We start from the raw sequence: 18,084 nt of genomic DNA on the forward strand, positions 1-18,084 counted from the left end.
TGTTTTGTCAACTTTTACTGCATTATATACTGTATGTATATATATATATATATATTTATATGTTGATTCCTTTTACAAATTAATGTTTCGATGGCAATGATAAAACACTTTGCACACAAGAACAGACAGACATCTAGTACACGATCTAGTACACGCAGATAGGACAGAGTTTTTGTGAATCAGTAGTTGCTCAAAATCGTCATTAATTTAGCATTTGCAGGGGTTACATGAGAACGAACATGTAATTCTATTAATATATCGTGTTATGAACCGCTTACAAAACATAAGCAATTCTCTCTCTCACTCTCTCATTCTCTACTAATTTGATTAGTATTGCAGATTCCAAAGCCTGAGGAAGCAAAACTCTGATACAACGATTCGTGAAAATGAATAACAGATCTCTGTATAAAATGCATGATCGAGATGTGTTGGTTGTAGAAATGTTTACCAGACTTGCTCAGTGGATGCAAACGTTGCTACGTTTTCAACAAAATTTCTAAATGATCTACTGGGGGAAAAAAAGCGTCCAGTGGATGAGGGAATAATCTCTACAGACACGCCTTAAGAACACTTGATTCATGCAGCACTGTACTGGAGGTATTGAGAAGTTAGTATTATTATCTCTCTCTTTTTCTCTCTCATTCAGTTTCCCATGTCTTTTTTTATCCCAGACTGTCTTGGATGTTTGTCTTGAAATAAACCCTGTTGAACAAGTCAAAGTTCCTACAGATCTATCAATAAAGGTCTATCAACTGATAGGTAGAGCGCATTTTAGTACACCATACACATGGAGGTACTGTACGGTGGGTCGCAATGGTGGTGCTACTTGAACTGTCTATCGGCCTCTACGAGGATTTGAGGACCATCAGATTCAATCTGCTACGGAATTGACAGAAACATTATTTTTCTAAATGGGTTTTGAACCTAAAGGTAATTTCATTAACAATGTTTTAGACTTCCTCTCTTCACAGCACCTCAGTGTAGATAGATCATGTTGTCCCTGCTACTGTTGGCAATCATTTATTTCATATGATGTTCAGTCAGTGATAATGTCGATTTCTGGAAGCTCGATCTCCGATTCGTACCAGAGAAGAATGGAGCGTGTCGAAAAACTACATTTGTCCGTGCAATTTTATTTAAAGGAGTGTCCCTTCATCATAGCAGGCTAGGTTTCTCGGCCTCGTCCAACGAGTGTCCGAAATCGGCTTCAGGACTTGAGGTGTCCTTGATATCAGTGTTGCTGTTTTCCAGATCCCAGGGGTAGAACTTGGCAGTGTCTGGATTCGAGCCGAAAAGCATTTCGGTGACACTTTGCTGAACTGTGTCAGAGGAACGCGAGGCCACCATTTTGCTGAGCTCGGAGCAGAAGAACTCTATTTCGGCGAGGTCCTCCATGGCTGTGACGTCTACCGTGGAGTTTTGATCCTGAGTGGCTATTTTGTCAACTTTGGGGGTAAGAGAGCCGGCGTCTGTCAAGGTACTTGAATCAGACTGGAAAAAAAAGTCTGCTGTTGAGTAACCGGATGAGTAGCTTAAGTTTTGGGTATCAGGGCTAACCAGATTAGGCTCGTGTGGAAGAAGGGGATCTGCTCTGTTCGGTGCAAAATCACAGTGGAGTTGAGGAGACTGACTAACGCCGGAGTCCCAGCTACTGGATCTTTTATCATAAGATCCGGAATCATCTTGGACGGATACAGGGACAAGCATATCCGTGTTACAGTGAGTATAACTGTTTCCTGGCATCAGACTGAAGGGGTCAAAGCTGTCAAGTTCGGATCCGCTAAAGGAATCGGCAAGCAGGCCAGAAGAAGCGGCATACCCAAGACCTGAATCTTTGGTCACAGGGTCATAGACTGCAGGTTCAGATTGTAGATCAAATACTGCTATATCATTGGATACCGGGCTAAAGGGATCAGGAGCCTGTTCATCCAAATTGGTGGTGTTTGGCAGTTCTATCTCTAGATCATCAGTTACAGAGCCTACATCTGTTTCTGCAGGCACTGGACATGAATCTGTAGCTATGAGATTGAAAGGATCAGGTCCATTAAATTCATGATACCCAGAATCTAATCGTCCGCTGTCAGCGTTTGGATTTTTGGCATTTGATGCATGTACTGGGTTACCTAAAAGTACTGGTTCCAGTAGGACCAAACTCTGGAGTTTGGTCTCAGATGATCCAGATTCATGTATAACGCTAGAGTCAGGAGGCTCAGGATTCGGGTCAATGGTGTCACAGTGATCGATGCTACCAGCGTCAAAGCTGAATGGGTTACGAGAACAAAGCTTGTAACCATCGGTTGCAAACATCCCAGTGTCCCCAGAGACAGGGCTAATGAGGTACTGAACTACAGGTTCTGTATTGCAGTTTGTTAAACTTGAATCCAAGTCAACGTTTTCTGTCTTATCTGATTGTGGTTCAAATTCAATATTGCTCTCGAATATATTGCACTCAAAGGAATCAAGGCCATCACTTTGGTCTTTAGATTCAACAGAATTGGGAATTGAATGTGGATTGTTTGACTCAGGCTCAACTGGTTCATTTGGTTCAGGACTAACAGAGAATAGTTCCGGTCTGACCTCTTCTTTGTCAAAGCTTTCCTCTGGATAGTCTTCCAGATTACACTGCTTAGGGTCCTCGTCCTCTTCATCTGGAGCAACGTAGTCAAGTTCATCGTATTCAGATTCGGGACTCACATGGTCACCCTCGGATTTCTTTCTCTCACTGACTTCAGGAGAAATGGGGCTGGCGTCAGAACTTCCAGGGTCTAGTCGGACAGTGAAGAAATATATGTCTCCAAAATTGTGGTCATCCGTGTTAAGGGGTTCTTCATTATGGCTTGCCTCATTTGTATTACTGAAATGATCTTCTTTGAGCTCGAGAGTGCAAGGATCACTCTTGACATCATCTATCTCTCGATCGGAAGGGCTCGGATAACCAGCATTTACATTTTCACAGACGAATTCCTTCTCAGTATTGTGATCCGAACCGAAGGACGGCGGTTTCTTGTCTACGTTACTCTCAGAAAACGGATCATACGCATCAGGACTAAGAGGAAAACTAGTGTAGGAGCTTGTATCAATCCGCTGCAGTCCGTACAGTGCTTGATTCCTTCGAACGTAACTGGGTCCCGACTCAACCTCTGGCTCGTCTTCTGGATGGTCTTCAGCGGTGCCAAAATCTCCATCAAAGGAGCTGTCGACTGTCGAACTGGATTCGGTTTCGTTTAAGTCGTTATGTTCGCAAATGATAGGGTCAAAACGTCCTCCATCTTCATTCTCAGGGCTTGTGGGCAGATCCGAGTCATTCCTTAAGGTGCTACTGAGATCCCTATCGTCAGCATCTTGGGTCACTGTGATTTCAATTCCAACCTGATGACAGACATCGTACGACACATGTTTCTCAGGATCAGCGAGTTCAGGGACGTTTTGTTCAAACATTCCAGAGTCAATAGACTGACTGCAGTTAGGAGTAGCTGGAATATGGGCAACAATTGAAATATTATCATGTTCTTCTTTACTGGCAGATTCAGGACTAAAGGGCAGAGGGTTGGACTCTTTAGCATTGCCTTCTTCACTGAGCGGAGAATCCTGAGGAAACGGGCTGTTGGCTACATCATCAAACAGGTTGTCGCAAGCAAAAGGGTCACTGCCTTTGAATGGATCACCAGATAGGAATTCTGAAAAAAAAAAAATTGTTTTAGGGACTGATTTGTGATTTGTAATGAAACATCCAGCAAATGGTGAATCATTGACACAAAGAAATGTGCAAAATACCAAATCTAAGGAAAAAACATGTATAACACTGACCTGTCATGTCCACTTTTGGGAAGCGTTCATCTCCAAACACATCATCTAGGAAGCAGATAGAATGTACTTTACTCAATGTATTTGCAAAGTAGATACACTTTAATCATTTTAAAGGGATTTTCCATATATTTTTTTAATCATTGATGTTATTGCAAATGATATATATCATCCTAAACATTCAAATCAAACATAAAATCTCTAATTTGCTGATTTTAACACACATATATGTACTGTTTCTGCACCAATTAACATATTAGTTGACCCCCAATATGCCTTGACAATTCTTAATTTCAGGCTCATATCATTTATACATTGAATTTTCCCTCAGGAAATAAAGCACAAGGTTTCCTCAAAGGTTGGAAAGAACAATGAAACTCTCCATTGTAAACTTCTACAGAACAAACTGAAGAGCCCCTTTAGAGTATTCAAGTATTAAAGCTTTTCTTTCTATGATTTATCTGGACCTATTTATGCTAAGAAGAAAAAATGGTTAAAAAAAGGTTATGAGTTCGAATCCCAAAATATAGTTTTTCAACACTAAATGTTTTAGGAAGCCTGGGAATTCTGATTTATATCAAAGGAGATGGTATCAGAAAACAATCCCACTTACAATCAACAAAAGGGTCTGGGTGGAAAAAGTCAAACTCTTTGTTAGCAGACTGATGAACTGGTCTGGACATGAGGGACTGGACAATTTCAAAATCCTCCTCTTCCAGATCAGCAGAGCCTGTGTGCTTTAGAAAAAAACAAAAAACACAAAAAACCCAGTGATGTAAAAGGGGGTCTACGGTAGTTAGAAATTTGCAATTGACAGAAATTAAATGTCCGTAATCAGTCATAATCATGACGTCATTAAAAGGTATGAACAAGTACATTTAGCTTGTGATTAAGAGCCATCATTTTGTGCAACAAAAAAAAATTGTGTAATTGTGAGTTTTTAATACTATTACAAATGATGACAAAATACAAAAAATATCGAAAAGTTGATATTTTGCATATAATTATTCAATGAGCCAATCATGTGGCAGAAGCGTACTGAATACAAACAACCAGATCTGCTACTGTAGCCAACCCACCTCAATATTCAATGACTTAAGCATCCTTATTTGCTTTTCTTATCACCAAGGATGCAAAGAATTATATTTTTCCCAGAAAAATAAATCCCAAAAAGAGATTTTAATTCTCACATATCCTAACTTGTCAGAAAGCTGGAATCAAAACACAAGGTCAGCCATTGTACAACAACCTCAGGTGTTGTACCATGACTGAGACCTGTTGTACCTCAGACTGTACCATGTTGTACCTCAGTGTCTTGTGACTGTGTCCTTAGCCCTGTGTTTTTCCGTTACTGTGATTGTTGTTTTATGTTGTTTTATGTAGGATCAGGATACTGGAGGAACGTTGTTTCATTTCACTGAGTACTGTGTCAGCTATATATGGTTGAAATGACAATAAAAGCTTCTTGACTTGACTTGACTTGACACCCCTGGAGCAGATAGGGTGCCTAAGTGCCTAAGAGTCAGCTTGGAACTGCTGGGGCTTAAACCCCCAACATTATGTTCAATATCCCAGAGAACCACTGAATCATCACTGAAGCTCAGTTTAAACCAATCTGGCTATTCTCCTCAGACGTCTCTCTTCAACAAGGTGTTTTTAGCCCATTACTGATACTGGATGAATATATAAATTCGAGAAACTCCCAGCGGTTTTAAAAAACACATATCAGCCTGTCTGGCACCTACAATGACAAATTATTTCGCCCATTTTCTGATGTTTGACATGAATATTACCCTGAAACTCTTGATATGTACCTGTGCTGCTGTCCCACGATTGTCTTATAAGATAACTCCAAGAATGAACAAATGTACTGGTTTTACTATCAAGTTGGTGTATGTTGTGATTTCATAGAACCCAATCAACAGCTGAAACACCTAAAGTATTTCCAGTTAACTTATACATACACTTTTTTTCCTATATACAGTATGTGGAAATGAATTCCAAAGCGCATATTGAAATACTGTATCAAAGTGGAAGGAAGTGGTAGCTCAGTGGTGAAGGCCAGCTTTCCATCACTGAGAAAAATTTTCGAAGAAAGAATTTCAATGTGCTGTAATGTACATGTGACAAGTTTAAAGCCCCCTTTACCTGTGATGTTATTGACCTGGGTGATGCATCCTCTTCTTTAAACTCCGTCAATGTGATCTCGGTGAATGAAGAGGAACCGCTGCTCTTCTGTGAAAATGAAAATCAACACTGCATAAAGAGCCAGAATGCTAAGCACTTATAAAAACTATACACACAAAACAAATGTAAATGATTGTTAAACATTTAAATTGATGAGGTCCTAGTAAGGTTAGCAAGCTTGTTGAAAGGATTAAAATCTTTACCATAGGTTAGAATTTCTATCTTGAAAACTGGTTTCCAAACATTAGAGATGAGGAAGTAGCTAGCTAAAATTTGAGAGGTGTTTATTTATGCTAGCTAAGTAATGAGTCACGTTGGCTGGCTAGTGAAACGGTTCAATAGAAGATAGATTAAGTAAGATTGCATTTTGTTAGCCAGACAATAAGATTTACAATGTTCAAGAACATTCTGAAGTGGTTTCCAAACATTACACGAGGAAGTACTTAGCTACTGATTGAGCTACAGGTATATTTACAGTCAAACAGTTTCACTTCCTGAGGTAAATGTTAACTGAGGAAGGCTGGATAAATAGTTTAGTTTACTCTATATATATCGTTATAGATCCAAGACTCTTTATAGTCTGGTGATGGGGATGTTTAAATCGCTTTACTCTCACTTAATCAAGAGAATTGAAGTGATGAAAGAGAAAAAAGAAAAACTAAACAGCTACAAAATGAAGTTCCTCTTTAGTTGCTCATGAACCTTAGTAAAAACATGGTGCAGTAGAAATGGAAAGTTCGACTAGCGCTTATTTCAATGCATAAAATAAGTCATATGAGTTCATGTAATTTTATATAATGTTTTTTAGACCAAGTTCTCAACAGAGCGCTGCAGCTTCTCAGGTCCATCTTCCTGTTCCTGCTCCAAAGGCTCGTTCTTCACACTGTGACGTTTGAGTGCTTCTTCGTCCTCGTAGACGCTGTTGTGGTGCTCTTCAGCATCTTCATCTTCTTCTCTGGAACCACCGTCAACAGCCATGCTTAAGCTTTTTATGTCCTGGTGGGATGTGATCTCAGGGGCACATGCCTCAATAGCGATCATCTCAGTGATCAGTTCACCTAGTCTCTGTTTAGCCTAGGGGACAAACAAACAAACAAACAAACAAATATATGTTTATATATGTGTGTGTGTGTAGTATCTCAGTGAGTACACAGCATTTTAGTAGATTTTCTCAAGGGACAAATGAAACTTATATATGTTAGAGTAGTCGATGTGCAGCTTGTGTAGCAGTACAGATTTACTGTCCTCTAAAAATAACTCACCATACATCCATTATTGTCTAAATAACTGACAACAAAAGTGAGTACACCCCAAGTGAACATGTCAAAACTGTGTCCAAAGTGTCCGTGTTTTATATAAGCATCACTGTTATCCAGCATTGCCTTAATCCTCCTGGGCATGGAATTCACCAGAGCTGCACAGGTTGTTGCTGGGATCCTCTTCCACTTCTCCATAATGACATCACAGAGCTGCTGGATGTTAGATGCATGGTGCTTCTCCACCTTCCGCTTTAAGAATCACTCCATCACCTTCACCTTCAGCTTTCTCGGCAAGGCGGTTGTCATCTTGGTGGTGCGTTTGAGTTCATTTTCATGTTGGAAAACTGTCGTTGACCCCAGTTTCTGAATGGAGGGCATCATGTCCTGCTTTAGAATGTCACAGTACATTGTGGAAATCATGTTTCTCGCAGCTCTCTTGTACCAGCAGCACTCATGCAGCCCCAGACCACACATACTGGACACCATCTGAGCCAACCTAAAGGTGCGCTGCTCTGTTGAGTCTGAAGGCTTATTCGGCAGATTCCTTTGACCCCTACAACACGTGATGTGACGGCTAAAATCTGATTGGATAAGAAACATTAGCGTAAAAAGACCCCTTGGTGGCACTTGAGAGAAACGCTATGAAATGAAGATAATAGACTATTGGGAATAATTGAATGCATATTCATGGACAAAAATATATTCAAAAGCAAGTCTGTAAATTCTGATAGTGTTTGGAATGATAGCGTCTTCACTGTAACGTGTGCATGATGATGGATTATAGCAGACATGGAAAATAGGACATGAAAATGGTATAGCTTTTGGAAAACACTGATAGATAATACGACAGACAGAACAGACCCTGAAGCTAAACACGCTGAGTCATAGCGAGCATTTGGCTTGCATCGGAAAGCTGCACTTGAAGCTGATGGCTGCTACGACTGTTTAAACTTTCGTGCTATAAAAAAAAAAAAAAAAAGAAAGAAAGATATTTCATGCACTTGACTAATCGACTCCTAAAGTACACGTTCAGTGTCTGATGCTTAGAATATTCCTTTAATGTTCTCACGTCAATAAAGAGTCCATTAAGAACACACTTCTATGACCTTTTATTGGAAAAGAGAGGGAGTTTGGAGTGAAGAACTGAATGGGATTGAAGATCACGCTAAATAAAAATAATCTAATAATCTGAAAAGCAGCACATCACTTACAGGGCTTGGTCCTATTCTTTTGTTTATTTAATTACGTATCAATTATTTATTCGGTAATCGTTAACCCACGCAATTGCCAATTATAATCATGAAGCCGTTTCTATGAATTTTACTTCCGGACACTTAAACTACATTGGACTGTTCAAGTGCATTGGACCGAAATGCATTGCTTTTGAAAGAATATTAAGCCCCGCCCACTTTGCAGTGACTTCCTATCCGATATTAGTCCATTTTTCTTGTAGACTTGTTACATTCCCCTTTACCTCCAATACCCTTTGCAGCCTTCACTCCACTTCATTGGGTGATAACGTATTAAATCACAATTACGTTTTGTTTTTTACATCCAAACCTTTATCTTTTTCTCTTCTTATCTTCCTGATTCTCCCAGCCATATGTGGTTCTTTCTCGAACCGTTACCACAAACTCAAAAAGCGCACAACTGTATATGAGTCTTTGAATGTTTGAAGCTTACATATGCCCATCACTTGAACTACGATTCCCAAACCTGTTTCAGCATGACAATGCACAACGCAAACTCCACGAAGATCTACTTATTACATATGCAAATGTATTCGATTAGGAAAAAGGTTGCAACGAAAATGATACGTTAGATTGCTCGTAAATTACTCTGTCTTTGAAGTAAAGTGCTGACCTCAGTTATTTCCGTGTATGTATCTCCGATGCAGTGTTTGAGCGGTCCCATGCGTCCGTGCGCCTCCTCCACCCGAGCCCTGGTGCTTCGGATCTCCTCCTGGAGGCGCTGCAGCTCCTCTCTCGCTCTTGACAGCTCGGCGTCGTATTCCTGCACTCTCTGCTCCAGTTCCTCCTGCTCCTCCTGCAGGGACAGGAGCTACACACACACACACACACACACACACACACACACACACACAAAGAGACCAGTCAGTGCAGTCTGCATTTATGTCTGTAACTTGTATGTATGAAATATCACCACTATCGGTCATTTATTTGGATCTCATGAAGCCGTGCCAGAATGTGAGCCATTTGTTCCCAATGACCTTTCATGACCTTCACTCAGAGGTTTAAAGGGAAAATTGCACATTGAAGTGAAGGAGGTCACTGGGGAAGCAAGTAAACTGTTAGGGATGAAGTTATGGAGTATAGAGAGTTTATATATATATATATATATATATATATATATATATATATATATATATATATATATATAAAGAGTATTGAACATCAATAGCTAACATCATTGTGGCTGATAGGAGGCATCCTTTATCTTACACCTTTGAACTGCTACCATCTGGCCGACTCTATTGTGCTCCTAGATGTTTCAAAAATAGATCAAAATGATCTTTTATTCCCCAACCAATTACATTTTTCGATTCTTCTTCCTTTAGTGGTAACTGATGTGTTTTATGTGTATATATATAAATACTGTACATATATATATCCACTCGAGAACTGCTGCCACATACAGTAGTGTAAATGGATAACAGTATACTACCCTATACTGATCACCGTTCTTTAAGGCTCCTGGGTCTCGACATGTCTAGAAAAAATGCCATTTACAGACAAAATAGAAAATGGGGAAAAAGCCATACGAATCCCAATCACTGCAAGATCACTTGGCTGTATACGGATGTAATGATATGCGAAGCACATGAAGCACTTTGTGTCCTTTCAAGTAACAACTGAGCGTCTCAGCGGCCCAGACGCATCATTGTGCCAAGATTTTGTGCACAAGGCTGGTTGATAATCTGCCAGCAGTATATAACTCACAAGCATATACCTCTTAATGTACTACTTCTCATTACCCAAGTGGATGCTTTTTATGTATTATAAAAAAAAAACTTTTATATAGAATTAAGTGTATAATTTTGGGTGGAGTATCTCTCACGTTGATCTCCCGCTAGACAAAGTTACCATGTTGTTCTGGATAAAAACTCACCATGCTTAATGCGCTATTTCATTACAATATTGTACAATGTACGGTACGTCTACATCATTTTGGGTTGAGTGCAGTCACTCAATTGCAGTTCACCTTTCAAACAGCAGAGGGCACTAGAAATGACAAACTGCTTCTTAAAGATTCTGGTCCATCAAACTGTATTTATTTATTGATTTTCCTGAATTCAGCTGTAGCAACATTTTTTGCTAAGCTTCAAGAGAGACAGAGAGAAAGCACATGGAAATGCATATGCATGTGTGTGTGTGTGTGTGTGTGTAAGATAGAGACTGCCTCACCAGCTGGCCCTCCTGCTTGCGCTGCTCTTGGAGGCGTTCGATTTCTTCCCTCAGCTGTGCTCTCCTCTTGGCCAGGCTCTCGAGGGCCTGCTGGCTGTCCCGGCACTGAGCCCTGTCTCTCTGCAGAGCCCCTTCCTCCATTGCCACCACGTCCTCCATATCCTGGAGAAGGAGGGAGAATTTTATTTTGGTCACGATGAACCAGAACCGCAAAATATTAGTGTGAGCAGAAACAACCCCTTTATTTTCTGCCTAAAGCAGAGATTATTCAGTGTGACAGTGGAAGAGATTTTACAGCTCTCTTTATCACCACAACAAGACAAACACACTTCCTGTGTAGACGCTTTAAAGGGAGGATTATTTGTCCCCAAGCTTTAATAATAATCACTGAATTACCAGTGCCAGAGCTCAAATATTTATTCTTTAGAGAAAAATCAAGTATTGTTTATAACAATGTTCTTCAATTCATTTCAGTATCACAATTCTTTCCTCTACTTATCTATTAATCCGTCCATTCATTATTCATATGCAAATTGTCTATTGATCCAGCCATCTATCAATTTATCCACCTATCCATCCACACATCCATCCATCCATCTCCCCAACCATCTCCCTATATATCCATCTCCCCATCCATCCATCGATCCGTCTGTTATTTTTCATGTTCCAATTTTTCATCCATCTATCTGTATAATCATCTACCAATTTATACTACATTTACCAATTGTCTATCCATCCATCCATCCATCATACTTTATGTCCATTTTGTCATCTATCCATCCGTCCAATAATCTACAGATTCACCCATTATAATTAATTTGCCAAATATCCATCCATCCATCCATCCATCCATCCATCCATCCATCCATCATACTTTATGTCCATTTTGTCATTTATCCATCCATCCATCCATCATCCATCCATCTATTCACCCATTCATCCATTCATCCATCCATCCATCCATCCATCCATCCATCCATCCATCCATCCATCCATCCATCCATCCATTCATCCATTCATCATACTTTATGTCCATTTTTGTCATTTATCCATCCGTCCAATAATCTACAGATTCACCCATTATAATTAATTTGCCAAATATCCATCCATCCATCCATCCATCCATCCATCCATCCATCCATCCATCATACTTTATGTCCATTTTTGTCATTTATCCATCCGTCCAATAATCTACAGATTCACCCATTATAATTAATTTGCCAAATATCCATCCATCCATCCATCCATCCATCCATCCATCCATCCATCCATCATACTTTATGTCCATTTTTGTCATTTATCCATCCGTCCAATAATCTACAGATTCACCCATTATAATTATTTTGCCAAATATCCATCCATCCATCCATCCATCCATCCATCCATCCATCCATCCATCCATCTATTCACCCATTCATCCATTATATGACATTTCCTAATTGTCTATCCATCCATCCCTTCATCCACCCATCCATTCATCCACTATACCTAATTTTGCCACTGTCCATCTATCCATCCACCTGTTATATTTCATGTTCCAATTTTTCATCCATCCATCTGTTCAATCATCTACCCATTTATACTATATTTACCAATTGGCTATTCCATCCAATCTATCAGTTTATCCATCCATCCATTCATCCATCCATCCATCATACTTCATGTCCATTTTTGTCATCTATCCATCCGTCCAATAATCTATAAATTCATCCATTATAATTAATTTGCCATTTGTCCATCCATCCATCCATCCATCCATCAATCCATCCATCCATCCATCCGACATTAATATCCTACACTTCCAAGGAACCTGTAACATTTAAATGGTTTTAAACCCATTCATTATTGTATAATTTTTAAAAATGTCTCAATTATATCGTTTATTTTATAACAGTCTTTTTATGTTTATCTTCTTTTTTTTTATTCCTCATTTTCTAGCCCAGAATTCAGCCCTGCCTCTAATTCAGTTCTGTTAAAGGTCACTACAATACCTACATACATATAGGGTTTCATGGAAAGGGCAGGAGTGTGATTTATTTTTAGTTTGATTTTTACAGCACATACTTTATCGTATAGCCAGAAGAATCAGATCAGAAGAAATGATAACACTGCTGGTGTAAAGGCGAACTCGTGCAGTTAAAAGTCACTCCTGAGTAATATTAGCTGAGATGCAGTTCACAAAATAATGTTAACGTATTTTAGTACCTTGTTTTTGTGTTTACATGAAAATAGGTATCACATGACCACTCAATACTACTGTGTTCTCAGAGTCAGAGATCTATAGCACTGTTTTCTTTTCTCTGACACACTTCATTTAGCTTATTAGCTAATTATTTTAAGCTGCATTAGGTGTGTGTGTGTGTGTGTGTGTGTGTGTGTGTGTGTGTGTGTGTGTGTGTGCACTCGACTGTACAATGCTGAGTGCTATAATTCTTTGCCCTTAAGACATATGAAAACAGTATACACTTGTGACTGAGAGAAGAAATGAAAGACAGGAGATGAAAAGAATGTGATGCAGTGAAGGGAAAGAGGATAGTGATGAAAAATGATATTTCAATGTTTTTCCCTTCATAGAAATGAGTATGGACTTTACAGGAGCAACTTCAGATACAGACTTATTCCAGCAAACCAGTACACATGAGCCACTCTTCTGTTTGAGTGTGATGCAGTCTACACTTTGCCTTGTTTTTGTGCTGGATCTGGTGTGTGAATATGTGTAGTGTAGTGCTGTGTGTGATTTATGGGATAATAGATTCTCCAACTGTAGTGAAGATTTATTTATTACATTTATGGCATCTGGCAGACATTCTGATCCAGAGTGAGTTACAAAAGATCAATAAAGTCTGTCCATCCCACCTTCTAAATCCACCCATCCATACGGTCATCTATAATTCTACAATAGAACAGCTGCCCAGAAAAACTGCACACTACATTTTCTGATTGTCCCTCCTCCATCCATCCATCCATCCATAAATGATTTACCAGTCCATTCAAGAATCTTTCCATTATTTTTCAATTTCCCAATTGCTCGTCCATCCATCCATCCATCCATCCATCCACTCATTTATCTGCCCAAACATTTATCCATCACAGTACATTTGACTAATTATCCATCCATCCATCCATCCATCCATCCATCCATCCATCCTTTCATCCATCCATTCATCCATCCAACCAACCAGCTGTCCCTCCACCTTCCATCCATCCATCCATCCATCCATCCATCCATCCATCCAACCAACCAACCAGTTGTCCCTCCACCATCCATCCATCCATCCATCCATCCATCCATCCATCCACCCATCCATCCACCCATCCATCCATCCATCCAACCAACCAACCAGTTGTCCCTCCACCATCCATCGATCCATCCATCCATCCATCCATCCATCCATAAATTATCTACCAGTCCATTCAAGCATCTTTCAATTATTCTTAATTTTCCCAAATGCTCATCCATCCATCCATCCATCCATCCATCCATCCATCCATCCATCCATCCATCTATCCACTCATTTATCTGCCCAAACATTTATTCATCACAGTACATTTGACTAATTATCCATCCATCCATCCATCCATCCATCCATCCATCCATCCATCCATCCATCCATCCATCCACCCATCCATCCATCCATCCATCCATCCATCCATCCATCCATCCATCCATCCATCCATCCATCCATCCAACCAACCAGCTGTCCCTCTACCATCCATCCATTCATCCATCCATCCATCCAAAAATTATCTACCAGTCCATTCAAGCATCTTTCCATTAATCTTCATTTTCCAAATTGCTCATCCATACATTTATCCATAAGTTCATTATACTTTATTTCCCCATTGTACATCCATCCATCCATCTATACATCCACTCATTTATCCGCCAAGCATTTATCTATTACAGTACATTTTACTAATTATTCAGCCATCCATCCATCCATTATACTTTATATTCCATACATCCATCCATCCATCCCTCCTTCTGTCCACTACAAACCCTGTAAGTTAGATAAAACAATTAAAATTAAATTTACCATCAAAACCTATCCACCCATTTTATACTATAGAAATTCATCTATCTATCCAAACATCCATCCATCCATCCATCTATCCAACAACCCATCCATCCACGTGTCCATCCAAACTCCTGTCTATCCATTCATTACACAGTAAGTAGCTCCATAAAGGACTGCAGATTGAAATTGAACTCAAAATGAAATTCTCCGGGTTGCCAGATCTGGCCAGCACAATGCTGAACCTGGACCGAGGCCCTGATCGTGTTGGTTTATAATGAAGAATTCGGGCCAATGATCCAATCTGCTTATTCTGTACTTTTAATCAGCAATTTATCACTAAAGTTTTTTTGCGATTTCATCCAACGATATTTAGTGCCTGTGGAATGGAGATGCAGCAGAAATGTTCAACAGCCTTCTGGCAGGGATTCTGTTACCACCAGCAAACACACAGTAACACATACAGGACTTTCAGATACACTCAAGCGGAACTAGATTATCTGCAGCTGTGTGTGTGTGTGTGTGTGTGTGTGTGTGTGTGTGTGTGTGTGTGTGAGAAGTCTAGTAGGCGGGGCTTGCCTCTGGGCCACCAATCACAGATCACTAGCACTAAAATAGCACCGTGACGTCATCGGTGTCGCTCCACTGCTAGCCTTTGCTCCTGAACGTACATAAAAAACCCAGAGAAGAACCTGCTGCTGGTCCGTCGAGTTCATTCTCCTTGCAGCAGCTTTTCGTTACTGATTAAACCTGGTCACTGGATTAATCACATGACTGGCCCAAGGCTCTTATTCGTATGTGGGTTTTGTTCATACTGGCGTTGACTAGGAATTGATCCATATGTCTATGACAATCATCATACTCAGTCCATACCTTGAGTACATGTTCATCGCCAGGGTCTTTCTCCTTCGTTGGTATTTCCACCGAGTTTTCTCTGCAACACAAAATGGCACTTTTGAGTTTTTCAATTTGGTAATAATCATGAAAACAAACACTGCCATACACATTTTTTGCTGTTCATCTGTTATTATTCTTTGACATATCAATACTATAGATCTCAAGCCATTGATATAACAAAACCCACCTGATATAATATTACAATATCATGTGACAAAAGCTTTTTTTGGGAGGATTCCAGCTATGATCAGATGATCAGAACAATAAAACTTGACCTGTTGTTTTACCTGTATGATGTGCATGTTGTATGTTATCATTAGGTTTCATCAGGGTTCTCTGGTTTTCTCCTAATATCAAAAATCATACAGGAAAAAGCAAATTTGTATCATTTTTGATATTAGGAGAAAACCAGAGAACCCTGATGAAACCTATTAACACATGGGGGTCTCTAAACAGATAGGAACCTAAACAAAATATGATTTCTCAGAAGGTTTTTGCTGTTTTCTGCTCTGCTGCCATTTTCCATTTATAAAAGCAGTGTGTTCTGCATCTATAAAGAGATGGTGGTCCTGCAGCTGCACAACTGCACAATCCAATAGAAATAGGCATGCATGTGAGTTGTGTGTGTGTGTGATGCTGATGTGTAGATGTTCATTCAGAAAAAAACAACAAGAGAAATCAAAAATATCCTGCAACAGTCTTCCTCATCTTCCTCATCACAGCACATGACTCACACCTGACACACAGCACATAGGATGCAGAACAACACCAGGATGTTCTAGCAAGCTCACACATGATGCATAATATTCACTTTGGGGTATATTAATAAAAATAATGTTAATAATAATAATAAGGTGACGCATGCATATATTATAGCATTGAGATATAAATATATAGAGAAAGAGACGCTCTTTAGAGATGATTTGGTAGCACAGATAAGATCAGATGACATATTTTTTTGCAAGTTTTGGGATTTTTGTCCATGCAAACCAGAGGTTCCTCGGTTTTTGTTTTTTTGCAGGCATCTCAGCACCTTGCAGAAGGAGACAAGACGCTGCGTCTTTACCTGCCGCAGCCCGCGCGCGCGCGTCCCGGCCTCAGGCAGTCCAGCAGAAAGCGCATCATATTTAGCGGCGTGATTTCATCCCTCCTCTGCGTGCAGCCGATCGGGGAGTCCGTCTCTTCCTTTTCACCTGGACTTGGCTTGTTTTATTTTTTTCCTCCTTCTCTCGGTTGCCCTCGCCGCTGCGATCACACCATTCAGAAATGAACGCGTAATGGAGATTTCCTTAAGAAAAAGGAATCACGCCGCCTCTCCTGGAATTGTGCATGGAAGGCGAAAAGGGTCAAAACGCGAGGAAAACAGAGCCTGGCCCACGCGCTGCACACACTGCACGAACAGGAAGTGGCGTTTTAAATGCTCTGAAATGCTTACAGTGCAGATTTCTATCAGGAATACGATACTAACTAAACAGAACTGGGACAACCAGTGTGTCCAGAAAGTCCCACTTTGGGTCTTCAGGCTTAGCGGTTTAGTCCCACATCCCGAAACGTGATGATGGAACAGTACAGAATATTATAGAACAAGAAGTAATCCAAAATACATTATTAACTATCGGTCCAAAATACAGGCATCCATCCTTCTATCTACATACTACACTGTCAAATTATTCACACTTCCATTCATCCATCCAGCCATCCATCCATCCATTATACTATATCATCTAATTGTTTAAACCTCCCTCCATCCATCCATCCACCCATTTATCCATCCATCCATCCATCCATCATACTAGATCATCTAATTGTTTAAACCTCCCTCCATCCATCCATCCATCCATTTATCCATCCATCCATCCATCCATCCATCCATCATACTAGATCATCTAATTATTTAAACCTCCATCCATCCATTCATCCATCCATCCATCCATTATACTAGATCATCTAATTGTTTAAACCTCCATCCATCTATCCATCCATCCATCCATCCATCCATGATACTACATTTTCTAATTGTCCAAGCATCCATCCATCCATCCATCCATCTCTTGTAATTGTTTAAACCTCCATCCATCCATCCATCCATCCATCACTACATTTTTTAGTTGTCCAAGCATCCATCCATTATACTATACCATCTTATTGTTTAAACCTTCATCCATCCATATCTTGTAATTGTTTAAACCTACATTCATCCATCTATCCATTCATCCATCATGCTATCTCTTCTAATTGTTTAAACCTCCATCCATCCATCCTACATTTCCTAATTCTATAAGCATCCATCCATCATACTACATTTTCTAATTGATCAATCATCCATCCATCATACATTTCCTAATTGTCTAGTCATCCATCCATTATATTACATTTTCTAATTGTTTAAGCATCCATCCATCCATCCTAATATATATTCTAATTGTTCAAGCACCATTAAACCATCCATCCATCCATCCATCATACATTTTTTAATTGTCTAAATTGTTCAAGCAC

General features: G+C 39.8%; 1 protein-coding gene across 1 annotated transcript; it reads right to left on the reverse strand.

Moving 5' to 3' along the window:
- si:ch73-140j24.4 lies at positions 1-17,343 on the reverse strand. Its single transcript, XM_046852559.1, has 9 exons — positions 16,655-17,343; positions 15,565-15,625; positions 10,676-10,837; positions 9,114-9,311; positions 6,802-7,065; positions 5,953-6,039; positions 4,418-4,541; positions 3,808-3,852; positions 1-3,677 (listed from the first exon to the last, which is right to left on the reverse strand). The coding sequence occupies exons 1-9, from the start codon at positions 16,711-16,713 to the stop codon at positions 1,156-1,158; spliced, it is 3,522 nt and encodes a 1,173-aa protein (XP_046708515.1). The 5' UTR covers positions 16,714-17,343; the 3' UTR covers positions 1-1,155.
- Between the last annotated feature and the right edge of the window lie 741 nt (positions 17,344-18,084).

Source organism: Silurus meridionalis, chromosome 6 (genome assembly GCF_014805685.1).
Source record: "Silurus meridionalis isolate SWU-2019-XX chromosome 6, ASM1480568v1, whole genome shotgun sequence".
Taxonomy (NCBI): domain Eukaryota; kingdom Metazoa; phylum Chordata; class Actinopteri; order Siluriformes; family Siluridae; genus Silurus; species Silurus meridionalis.

What these genes read in the sequence shown, in the direction of transcription:
- si:ch73-140j24.4 (XM_046852559.1), bottom strand. Translation starts at nt 16,713, where the DNA reads ATGATGCGCTTTCTGCTGGACTGCCTGAGGCCGGGACGCGCGCGCGCG. An exon ending in GCAAGCAGGAGGGCCAGCTG is followed by an intron (nt 9,312 to 10,675) that starts GTGAGGCAGTCT and finishes GTGTGTGTGTAG; the next exon opens with CTCCTGTCCCTGCAGGAGGA. An exon ending in AGCGCTCTGTTGAGAACTTG is followed by an intron (nt 6,040 to 6,801) that starts GTCTAAAAAACA and finishes TCATTTTCACAG; the next exon opens with AAGAGCAGCGGTTCCTCTTC.